General features: G+C 49.1%; 1 protein-coding gene across 1 annotated transcript in view; it reads left to right on the top strand.

The window, feature by feature from the left end:
• Positions 1-12,795, top strand: part of SPATA21 (spermatogenesis associated 21) — a 44,042-nt gene that overhangs the window by 4,894 nt on the left and 26,353 nt on the right. Inside the window, 7 exon segments of the mRNA XM_057501926.1 lie at positions 749-797; positions 3,202-3,334; positions 3,337-3,441; positions 3,444-3,590; positions 7,296-7,523; positions 9,293-9,361; positions 9,484-9,601. Coding sequence (XP_057357909.1) covers positions 749-797; positions 3,202-3,334; positions 3,337-3,441; positions 3,444-3,590; positions 7,296-7,523; positions 9,293-9,361; positions 9,484-9,601 — 849 coding nt within the window.

The following is a 12,795-nucleotide window of genomic DNA, read 5'->3' as shown; positions in this document are numbered from 1 at the left end:
GTTGAGGTTCACCTGGGCACCAGGATGGGCCTCCCCATTTTAGTGTCCTTGTCCTCAGCAGGGCCCAGAGTGTCTGCCTATCCCAGGTCACCAGGCACCAAATGGGTCAGACACAGCGCAGCCAACAGAGCCTTGCTGCATGTTGGACAGCTGTGGACAGCAACTGGGAGACAGCCCCCCTGAAGAGGCAGACACCCCACACATCAGGCCACAGGGGGCTCCGCCAGAGCCCAACCCAGGGGAGCATGAGGTCAGTTTCCAAGAAGCAGTGCTCCTAGTGCCCACGGCAATGCCAGAGGAAAAGATGGCCAACTCCTTCCCATCATCCACACCAGGACCTACCACACCCAAAGAAGAGCAAGCCATCCTCCGAGTCCATCCCCTACCCCATTCCCTGACCCCAACAAGATTAGTCTTCTGCTAAGTTACTGCGAGGGGGATTCTAGTCTTCACTGCTCCTAACACTGATCCTGCTTAGGACCTGGGGCAAGTCGTGCCCCTCTGGGCCTCAATTTCCCCATCTGTATAAGAGCTCTAATGCAGCAGTCCTTTGTTTTGTAGGCCTATACTTTAAGGGCCATGGCCCTACAGGAGGATGAGGGGGAATGGGGAGCCCCTCTGAGATTAGAAGGCCAGGGGGATGAGGGCTGGGGTGGTGGAACTGAGTGTCCTGGGGGATGAGAAATGGGTGCAAGGGGCAACTGTTGAGCTGAGCCCCTTCCCCACTGAGGGTTTCTCCCTTGTTTAGTGGTGAGGCTGTGGAGACCCAGCCAGCACCGGAGCCTCTTCCTCCACCAGTGAGTAGAGCCACAGTGGGGATGGGGATGGAGTCGGGGTGGGGAACCAGGATGAGGAAGGGGACAGAGGCAGAAATGGGACAGGATTAAGAGTCAAGCAGTAGAAGGCATGAGTGTGTGCCTGTGTGTGTGAGCATGCGCAGGTATGTGTTGGCACATGTGCATGTATGTATGCGTGTGTGTGCATCTCAGGTGGGGTCCGGAAGCTCCCACAGTCTGGAGCCCTTGGGTTTATCCCAGTTCATGTCTTTTCCACATCAGCATGGATTTCTTCTGCCCATTTGCCCTGAGCTGCAGCCACACACCCATAGCTTCCCTGAATACCTATGAGGCTCCCAACCCCCTCCCAGCCATCCCCACTTCCACCGGCTCTGCCACTTCCTAGTCCTTGACTTGACTGGGCAACCTGCAAAGAGACAGTCGTCATCTGCCCCTGTGTCCTCTACGGTGCTAACCATCAAAATCAAAACACCAACCACCCATTTACCCTCTGCCTGCACCTGAGCAGCTCATCATGGTTGGAGAAAAACCCTGTCTTGATGAGTTTTGCTTTCCAGCAATGACTACTAAGGTCGGATGCTCCTGGCAATCCTCTTGTTGCCTCTCCTGGCCATGCCACCGTCCCTCCCTCCTCCAGGATGAGTACTCTCCTCACACGAGCTCTCTCCATGCTCTTCATCTCTGCTGATGATCTGGCCTCATGCGCCACTGAAAGGCAAGAAGCATCAGAGAAGCACTTGCATCTCCCCACGCCCAGCTCCACTGCCCTTGCCTTCGCCTGGTTACATGGGGGGCCAGAAGATGGGGCCCTGCTCCCACCAACTGCTTCATGATCCATCTCTCCATTCCTACAGGATCATTCCCACCACATACAAACATCGGTTAGTATCTACAATATTATAAACCAACACAAGCACCTCCCTTGGACACTCACCCCTCCAGTTACTGAAAATGAATGTCAGTGCGTGTCGCATGGGTGAGTGGAGAATGGGTCTCGTGGTCATAGGGAGCTACTGCAGGCTCGGGAGTATCTGGGCAGTGGCAGAAGAGCCATACAGAATTCAGCCCAGCAGTATGTGCCGGGCACATGGTGCCAGGGGGAAGGGTGGCAGCAGCACAGGCAGGGGAAGTGCATGGCTTTGACACAGCCTTTGGAGGTGGTGCCCACAGGACTTGTTGGGGGGCTGCATGGTGGGAAGGTAGGTTGGAGAAAGGAATCTAAAAGGCCTCCATGTCTGGGGCCTGAGCAGTAGGTGTTGTCATCAACAGGTGGTGACACTGGGGAAGGAGTGGACAGGAGGAACAAGAGGCTCTGCTCTTGGTCAGGGAGGACATCTGGAGTTAGGAAGGACACAGAAGTCGGGGCTGGAGATGCAGTTGTGAGCAAAAGAGATACAACATCTAGGAAAACTGAATACAGCGTAGGAAGAAGTTTGAGGATGAACCATGGGGTCTTCCACAGGCAGCAAGAGCGAGGGAGGGCTGGCAAAGGACGCCGGGGAGGAGCAGCAGTGGGGGACCAGAATCTGGAGGAGAAAGCGTTTCCCGGATGGTGTGGTCACCTGTGTCTGTCACTGCAGAGGCTCGACTCCGAGGAAGACAGAGGCCAGACCACAGTGTTGGGGAGTGGTAGGCGGAAGCCGGGCTGGAGATGGGAGAAAAGGGGGCAGGGAGTACAGCCAACTTGTAAGGAATTTCACTCTAGAATAAGAGCAGAGACCCGGATGGTAGCTGGAGGGGTTTGTAGCCCCTGGAGAGAACATTTTTAGGAGAAAGACAGTTTAGCATGTTTATGTGCTGATGGGAGCGATCTCGTGGAGAAAGCAGAGCTGCTGCTTTAGGAAGAGAGTGTGTGGCGAGAGTTGCATCTTTGGGAGGAAGGGCTATGCTGTGGCCTGCGTGACACGGCCTGGTTGGGAGTGGGCTGGGGACAGCCTGTCCCTGTGATGGGAGGGACAGATGCAGGAGGGGGCTGGTTTGCTGAATAGATGAACAGAAACTTACTAAATTCCAAGTATGTGTGGTTTGCTGGGTAGATAGGGATAAAAGACAAGGCCCTGTCCTTGGGAAGTTTACGTCTGGCCAGGCGGGCACAGGACAGGACGGACAAGGCAGCACCGCTATGCTGGTTGCTGTGGAGGAAACAGGCTCATCGGGGCAGGAAGTAACTCACGCGAGACCACAGTTCATAGAGTTGGGAGGAGGCAGAGCCCAGGTCAGGTGCTGGGGAGGATGTGGGTGGGAGCCTGGTGGGATGCACATGAGATGGGAGGGCCGTCCTCCCTGGGCCCAGACAGGAAGGGGCAGTGTGAGGATTCCTTGGGGACCGAAGGGCAGGGAGCTTTGTGGGACAGTCAAGCTGGCTGGAGACCTCCCGGATCCCCTCCCCATGTCCTGTCCCCAGGAGGTGAGGGACACTGGAGAGAAGATAGATCTGGACCGTGTGCCGAAGCAGCCTCAGGAGCCCGTGGTGGCGGCAGGGGCCCAGAACCTGGGGAGCCCCAGACACGGCTTCATGAAGCCTGGGCCCTGCCAAACCGGAAGGCCCCGAGGACCCTGATGCCCGTGTCCACCTCCGCCCCAGGCCTGCCTCTGAACCGGTCTCAGACCCCCGCCTCGGCCCCTGCCATGGTCCCACCCTGGGCCGGTGGCCAGCCCCTGCCCCCGTGGGAGCCCCGCTTCTGGCCTCAGCGCCCATCACAGCCCTGCCGGCCCCCGCCCGGGACCTGGGCTGGAGAAGGGCGGAGCTCCTGCGCCAGAGCACAGAGAGGAGCCGGAGCTCCACCAGGCACGGTAGGAGCCGCCCCGAGAGGGGCGTCCAGGGCCAGATGCGTCCCCGGGCACCCGGCATGTCCCTCCCAGACTCCCGCCTGTCTGTCCCCTCCGTTCCTCCTCACTTCTGTCTCCTCTCTCCCCTCTCTACGTCTTCTTTCCCATTTCTGACCCTTTCTACTCCTAATCCCCAGGGGCTTCTCTTCCCCCGACTTCCCTTGCCTCACGCCCTCCTGTGGGTCCCTCTGAGACTCTCCTGACCCCTCAAGCCTCCCCATGGCTTCCTCTGCCCTGCTTTCCCCTCGCCCTTCCCTGGCTTTTGGTGGAGGCCTCGGGCAAGGGTGGGCGCCTGGATGTGTGCGCTGGGCCGGTTCTGTCCCCCGCAGGCGGGAGCCAGAGGGGCGCTGCCTCCTGAGGCTGTGTCAGGCCTGCGCGGAGTGGCCCGGGGAGGGTGAGGGCGGCCGGCTGGGGGCCCCGCAGGGGGGAGGCTCTCCGTCCTGGGGCTTCCAAGGCGCGGTGGGGTGGGAGTCTAGTGATCACACCGCCGCCCCGCTGCCCCCCAAGCCCTGTGCATGGGCCTGGCAGGATTGTCTGGCTAAGGTGGGAGCTGGGTGGGCGAGCAGGGACCCATGCAGGGTCCTCTCTCTTGGGGTCCAGTTCCCCGTTCCAGAGCTGCTTCTCAGTGAAGGAAACGAGCCCGGCAAAGTTCTTCAGGTTTTGGAGGCGGTTCTGCCTCCCCCCAAGGCACACCCACTCTATCAGTCTTCTTAGAGGCAGCCTGGATGAAAGGCAGGCCTGCAGGGCCCTCCACCTGTCCTAGAACGTTCCTTGCCATTTAACAAGGCCGCTTGCCCTGGGCAGGTCCCTATTTCCCACTGTATCCCACCCCCACCAGAAAATGTAGAAGTTCTGAACACCCACTCTGGGTGGGGTGGTCCTCTCTATCACCCTTGGGCCTGGGCCCTGAGCCTCCACTTACCCGTGGTCCCAGGGGCCCCAGAGGTTGCCCAGTCAATGGTCCTGCACGCTGCCAGCTGGCCGCACCTGGCCGCGGCCCTGGCCCTAAAGCAGTGGGTGTGCATCCTCCTTCCCTTCACTCCTCCCCAAAGTCTGTGACCCTCTTGGCCACGTAGCCCCTTCTACCTTCCCTGAATGCACTCTCTGATTCCGTCACCCTGACCTTGAAGTTCGCTCCTTTTAGCACTAAAAGCCTCTAGCCATTCTTGGAGGGGCCTCCCTGCCCTGCCTCCCTGAGCAGAGTTCATAGGCAGCATGTTGGCTCAGAGACTCAGGGGTTCCCACCGTGGCTCTCAGCCCCGTCTGGCTACCCTGCTCTGATGGTCCAAACCACCCTGCATTTTGGGGGGCCACATCTGCTTTAGAGAGTTGTTCTGTGCTCTCCCTCTTTGAGTGCGCCTTCCCACGGCAGGTCACCACTCACCCCGGCCCTCGCCCTGCTCCTACCTCTTCCCCACCCTTCAGTTTGGGGCTACAGAGGTTTACAGTCTATTATGTGCCAGGCACTGGATTACTTCACACGTGCTCAGAGGATGTGCTGTGTTATGTCCAGCTTACAGATGAGAAAATGGAGACTCATGGCAATCGTATAGTTCGCTTGGGCTGCCAAGACAAAGTGCCACAAAGCACGTGACTTAAAACTTATTTTCTCATAGTTCCGGAGGCAAGAAATCCAAAATCAAGGTATTGGCATACTTGTTTTTTTCTGAGCTTCTCTCCCTGGTCCGAAGACAGCTGCCTTCTCATTATGTCTTCACCTGGCCCTTCCTTGTGCATGAACATCCCTAGGGCTTCTTTTTTAAATTGAGAAGTATAGTTGATAAACAATTTTATATTGGTTTCAGGGGTACAGCGTAGTGATTCGACAGCAGTCTACATTTTTAAATGCTCACCACACCTTTTCAAACAATAAGGCTTCTCTCTCACTTACCAACTTTACATTTCCCTGTATGGCCCCGGAAGATGACTGGTTAGCCAGAGACGGGTAAGATTCCTCAAGGGAGGAACAACCTAAGACAGGCACAGTCGCAGGGGGGCCATCAGGTGAGAAATTGGGGATCAACAGAGGTGAGGCTTAGAACCTCACCCCCCCTGTTCTGAGAGAAATCTTCTGCATACGTGGATGTTTTATTGCCCTTGTCTAGCTTGGATTAACACATAGTCTACAGGCACACACCTGATCATCTACATTTGCTCTCTTACAACACTAAACTATGTTTTCTACCTTTATCTTGTATCTACCTACCACTTCAGCATTTTATTAAAAATAATAATAATAAAGAGAGAAATGTGGTATCCACATATAAATCAAGTATAAAAATCAAATGAGTATTCATATATGAACTGACTGTTTATAGTTCATAATGCATGAGCAAAACCGAAGGTTTCTGTGATGACTGCCCTTGTACTGTTCACCATGTAACTTACTCACTATGTAAGAATTTGTTTTCCATGTAAGAACTTGTTCATTATGCTTCAGAAGATTGGAGACTAACGAAAATTAGGCTTGGGGTGGATTAATGATTGTGCATTGAGCATTGACTCCCCTATACAGAATTTTATTGTAGTTAACAACCATTTGATCAATAAATATGAGAGATGCCCTCTCAAAAAAAAAAAAGTACACACTTCCAATTGTAAAATAAATAAGTAACCGGGATGTAAGGTATAGCATAAGGAATATAGTCAAAATATTGTAACAACTTGGTATGGTGATAGCTGGTACCTAGAATTATCATGTATATAAATGTTGAATCACTGTGTTGTACACCTGAAACTAATGTAATACTGTGTGTCAACTACCCTTCAATAAAAAATAATTATCTACAAAAAAAAAAAATGCTCACCACAGTATGTGTAGTTGCCATCTGTCAACATAGACAGATACTACAATATTATTGTATGTATGTACTTTGCTGTACTTTCATTCTGTGACTTATTTTATATTGCAATTGAGATTTTGTGCCTCTTTGTCCCCTTAATTTATTTCACACACAATGCATTTCCTCTGTTAAAAGTACACCAGTCAGATTGAATTAGTACCCTTATGGCCTTTTAACTTGATCACCTCTTTAACTTGATCATCCCTAAATAAGGTCACCCTATAAGGTGACCTTTTGGAGGCAGAACCGCCTCCAAAACCTGAAGACTGGGGATTAGGACTTCAACATAGGAATTTGGGGGACACAATTCAGCCCATAACAGCAACCCAATTTATTATTAAATGACAGAGCCAGTGTTCTCATCAGAACTGGTGATTCTAACCAGGTCTTGCTGTGGGCTGCAAAACTGGCCTCCACACAGGGTATGACCAGGACACCGCTTTTAGGTCAATTCGTGCTGGTCTGGGACTTTCTTGGCATCCTTCCTGGGCTTCTTCTCTGGTCCAGACCCCTGCAGCTATTCCAGAAGCCATGTCCATACAGACTAGTGACTATAGAGCACTGAGTTAAGACATAGAGTCAGACTGTAAGAACTAAATTAAATGAGAGCATGGATAAAGAGAGCTTAGCACAGTGCCTGGCACACAGCAGGGGCATCCTAAGGTGGGCCTGCTCCTGGGGCAAGGTGAAGGTCCCCAGTTAGCTGAGCTTTTGCGGGGGAGCTGAGCCCTCAGCCTGACCCTGGAGAGTGGAGTGAGTCAATGGGACCCCACCTCTCCACCTGTACTCTCCGTTTCCTTTGCCCCCCACCTGACCATGGTGGCAGAGGATGCCAGGCAGGAAGGTGGTGGGAGGGATGGAATGAATGGTGAAAACAAGAACAATCCCAGCTTACATGAGCCCACTGCCCACCCCAGCTTCTGCAGTTACTTTGCCATCGTCAATGGTCATGGCGAGGTGGATGCGCAGAGCCTGGAGAACTTCCTGCTCCTTGTGGGCATCTCGCTGACACCGGCCCAGGTGGAGGACGCCTTGATGAGTGCTGATGTCGACAGTGAGTCAGGGGAGTCTTCATTCTGAGCCCCAGACAGTGGGGCCAGCCTCACAGCAGTGCCTGGGGTTCCATGTTAAAGGGCCTGCATTTGGTTCAATGCTCTGCTGTCGCAATCTAGAAATTCTTAATAATTATTGAGTGTGGGGCCCCATCCTGAACTTTCATTTTGCATTGGGCCCCACAAATTACATAGCTGGTCCTGGTTCCTAAAGTTAATGCTTCCTGAGCACCTGCTCAGAGCCAGCCCAGACCAAGACCTACCTCCTGACCCCAAGATGCAGGTGATCCTCGAGGTTCCTGCCTTTTAGGCCCTCATTGTGCCTCATTGCATATTCCTTTATGACTTGGTCACTCACTTCACCAGCTTGACCTTGGACAAGTCACTGAAGTTCAGCAAGCCTCGGTTTCCCTATCTGTATAATGGGGCTGATAGCAGTGACACAGAAGTAAGTCTCCAAAAGATGGAGCCTTTAAAGCCACAAGAAAGGAAGGATTGGGAGGGAAGGTTGCCTGGAGGAGGTGATGCCTGAGCCAAATTGTGAAAGATTAAGCAGGAGCTGGGCAGAGAGAGAAGAAGGGCATCCCTGGTGCTAGAAATAACCTAGGCAAAGGGAAGAGGGCGCAGGGTGAGTGGACTCACTCATGCTTTGGGTGGCTAGATGCTGGGCATGGCTGTGTGGGACCTGGGCTCCTGCCTGTGTATCTGACTCTGCTTCCTCCATCCCTACACGAGTGCAAATCCTCACACACAAGCCAGGAATTGACCCCAGCTCTGCCCCTACGTGGACCCTAGGCAACAGCCTTCTCTCTGTACCTGAGTCCTCATCTGTGTCATGGGGTAAGAGGATTAAGCGCCCCCAGAGGGTGATTTTAAGGGTTAGAGACCACTCATCCATCGAGTAGTTCAGAGAACACTGTTTGAGACCTACCTGTCTTAAGCCCTTGGAGGACACAGTGTCCTTGGAGGACAAAACAGACCAAGTCCCTGCCTCCCAGAAGCTGCAGGAAATTTCAGATCTCACGAGTATGTGGGTTTCATGAGAATGTTTAATGGGCAGCTGACCTGGCCTGGTCTGACTTCTCTGAGGAAGGGATGGTCAAGCACAAGCTTGTGTAGGATGTTTACTAAATGAAAGAGTTGGAGGGTGGTGGAGAGAATTCTAGGAAGAGGAAACAGGATGTGCAAAGGCCAAGAACAGGGAAGATTGTGGCCCTCGGTGGTAGATAAGGTTAGTGCTTGGGGGCACTTGGCACCAGGTGAGGCTGGAGACAGGTAACAGGCAGGTTCTGCAGAGCCTTGTAGGCTGAGGTGGGAATCGTGGGTACATATGTGTTCTCACTCAGCTATGAGTATGTGGTACTAATAACAGTGGCTGACATTCAGTGAGCATGTAATATGCATGGCCCTATTCTAAGCACCTTGCCTCATTTTGTCTTCCATGAGATAGGCATTATGGTTAGACACTATAAATGAGAAAACTAAGGCTTAGTGGGGCTAAGAGACTTTGCCAAGGTCCCACGGATAGTAAGTGGTGGACTCGGATATGAACCCAGTCTGCTGCCTCTAGGACCCAAGTTCTGGGAGCTTCTAACCCAGATGTTAATTTTTGCCTCCTACTTTTCCTGTGTGCCCCATGCTTTCTGCATTGAATATGTGTTACCTTTATAATCAAACCAAGGGTAAATGCTAATAACCGTGCCCGGGTTCCAATAGTTGAACCTGCTCTGGAAGGTTCCTACCCACCCTGTTATTCCCCTGGCTTCTATAGGAGATGGCCATGCAGGCTTCAAAGACTTCTTGGCTGTGATGACAGACACCTAGCGCTTCTGCTCTGTGGGTGAGCAGGGAGGAGCCCAGAGCAGTCAGAGCTGGGGGAGGAGCCAGGCGGCTGGGGGAGGGGGGAGGGCCGAGCATCAGGACTACCGCATGGTAATGGCAGTCACCATCGCATATCCTCAGAACAGAACTCCCTGAAGGACATGGCTCCCCCGAACCCCTACACTCTGCTCTTTGAGATCCTGTCCCTGCTGGTGGAGATGCTGGCCTTACCTGAGACAGCTTTAGAGGAGATCACCAAGTGAGCGGGGCTGGTTCGTGGGGGTGGAGGGTTGTGGACACAGAAATGGCATCTAACACTTTGGCAGCTGAGAACTTTTGATAGTTAGGACTTCTAGTTGCAATTGAAAGAAACCCAAATGAGACTGGCTTAAGCAAAAATGGAATGTCTTGGTTCACATAACTGGTCAGGGCCTCAGGAATGGCTGGATCCAGGAGACCAGATGATACCATTAAGGCTTCATCTCTGTGCATTGGCTTCAAGCTCAGCTAAGCTCTTTCCACAGCGGGAGCCCCACACTCACACCCTCCTAGCTTAGCAACCTCAGTATCAAGAAGAATTCTTTCTTGCAGTACCCACATAGTAATCCCAGGAAAAGAATGTGGTGGAGCCTGCCTGGGGCTAGAGAACACAGGAGATGGAGCCTCCTCCTGTTTCCAGAGTGGGCTGGTGGGTGGTTAGTGGTTCATCTGAGGAAGAGATGGCAATATACAAAAAGAACATCAACACTTGAGGGCCAGAAGCAACAGGTGAAGGCAGAATGTCCCAGCTGGCCTCTCTGTGTATTGCACCGAGGCTTGTCCTGCTGCTCAGTAGGTTGGATCATTTTTTTCTACCGCAGACCAGTCCCTTCCTCACCGGTCTCGAGGAGGGGGAATGACTGCAGGTGATTCAACAACACCAACTTAGCAACCACAAACACAAGAGATCTTTTTCCTCCCAGCATCTACAAATCATCTATATATCACAATAAATATACATAACTCTGAAGAATATAAATGTATAATTTAAAAAGCAGTGACACATCTGTGTATCCATTTCCCCAGTTTAAAAGTCGATCATTTCCAATAACCTGGAAGCCCACATGGGCCCTGCCCAATCACACAACACCTTCTCCCCAGACACGAACTAACCTTATTGCCTTGCTTTTTGCTTTAAAATGTCACTGCTTGCTTTTTCCCTCATTGTTTATTGAAAATTTCAAACTGACAGCAAAGTTAAAAGAATTTTATAGTGAGCATTTATATACTCATTACCTAGATTTTATCATTGCCATTGTGTCATACTATTTGTCTTTTATCTATCCGGCTATCTATCCATCAACTCAGGTGCTTTTCTTATTCATCTCAAAGTAGACTATAGTAATTTCTCTCTAAAAACCTCAGCATATATATCATTAACTAAAGATCAGTATTGTTTAGAGGGTCTTTTTTTTTTTTCCAGCTTTCGAGGTATAATTCACATTCAGCGAAATGCACAAATCATTGTGTGGGTCTCTACAAATGCCCACACCCAGGCAACCTGAACCCCTCTCAAGATATACAGAACTTTCCCATCACTCCAGAAAGTACAGTCACTCTCGTAATTGTTTCACATCACAGATTGGTTTCACCTGTTTTACAGTTTCATATAAACAGAAACGTCTAAGATGGAGTCTTCAGTGCCTGGCTTCTCTTACTCAGCATTGTATTATCAAGGCTCATCCATGTTGTTGAGAGCATCAACAGTTCATTTCTTTTAATTGCTGAGTAGTGTTCCAGTGTCTGCCTAGACCACACTTTATTCATCTGCCCGTTTATTGGTGGATTTCTGAGCTGTTAACAGTTTGGGGTTATAATGAATAAAGCTATTAACATTTTTGTACACGTCTCTTTGAGGACATACATTTTTGTTTCCCCTTGGTAAATATGTAGAAGTGAAATTGCTAGGTCATGGGGTAGGTGTTTTTTTACTTATGAGAAACTGCCAGACCTTTTTCCAGGTGGTCCTACCATCTTACGCTCCCACCTACCATGTAGGAGAGTCCCTTGCCCCACATCTTGTGCAAATTTGGTACCGTCTGTCTTTCTAATTTCACTCCTTCTGGTAGATATGTAGTGGTGGCTTTTACATTTTTACTCACATTTGTTTGTATCCCTGAAATAATTGTTGAGTTTTCTACATTTCTGAACTTTACATGGATGGACTTAGACTGTTAGTCTTCTATTACTTGCTTTTTCTCCTCAATGTTATGTTTTCGCGATTCATCTGTGTTCTCCTGTGTAGCTGTGGATCATTTATCATTTTTACCACTTATGTAGTATGACTATATCACAATATGTTTATTTGTTCTGCAGATGGATGTTAGGACTATGTTCAGTTCCCAGCTATGGTAGAAACAATGGAAATATTCTTATAGAGTCTCCTGGGACACATGGGCAAGAGTTTCTCCAGAGCAGCAGCTTTCAGACTTTTTGATCAAGACCCCTTCACTCTCCTAAAAATTACTGAGGACACTAAGGGACCTCTGTCAAGATTTTCTAGATCTGAATTTAAAACTGAGAGGTTTTCAAAATACCTATTATTTAACGACAGTAACCCCATTACATGTTAAAAAGACATTTTAAATAAAAGTGTCTTTTATTTTAAATAAAAGAAATCTTAAATAAAAGATGACTATTTTCAAAATAAAACCAAAAAAAAGTTAATGAGAAAAATGACATTGTTTTATGGTATTGCATATCCCCTTAGTGTCTGGCATAGAAGAAGACAGCTGGGCTCTCATATCTTCTTTTTCATTGGTTGAAGTCTGTGAAGAAATGTAGCCTCATACAAATATGTAATCAGAAAAGGGAGTATTTTAATAGCCTCCTCATTTAATAGTCACATATCATGTGAATATTTTTCTCTGATACTACATCAAACTTGACAAGTAGTAGTGTCTTAAAGGGTGATCGCAATGTAGAATCTGAAACCACGTTAATGAACTTTATTTTGTACTCTTTGAAATAAAAATCCATTGGTCTTCCTTGTGGTTTGAATGGATCTTTTCCCATAAATGTTTTTGTAACATGCATTGGTCATTTGGAAAACATTGCATATCTTCCAAATGTTGACACATTTCATTATGATTATTATTTATATATTATTATATAATACAAACTATATTATATATAATTCTTATTTTATATTATTTGCCTATTTATATGTATTACATTTTATATATATATATATAAATATATATATAAATATATATATATAATTATATTTATAATTATATATATTTATAATATAAAAATATATATATATAAAATTACTAATATTGCCAGAAAAGTCTTTAAGCATTAGAGATGTGTGTGGCTATAGTTAATTCATTTTCATTGTTATAAACTATTCTGGGTATGAACATGTATATGCTTATGATTGGATTTAAATTTCCAAAATTCTAATTTTTA

This window comes from Manis pentadactyla, chromosome 4 (assembly GCF_030020395.1).
Source record: "Manis pentadactyla isolate mManPen7 chromosome 4, mManPen7.hap1, whole genome shotgun sequence".
NCBI lineage: Eukaryota > Metazoa > Chordata > Mammalia > Pholidota > Manidae > Manis > Manis pentadactyla.
Note: the sequence above shows the minus strand (reverse complement) of the source record. Positions and strands in the feature narration are given on the sequence as shown.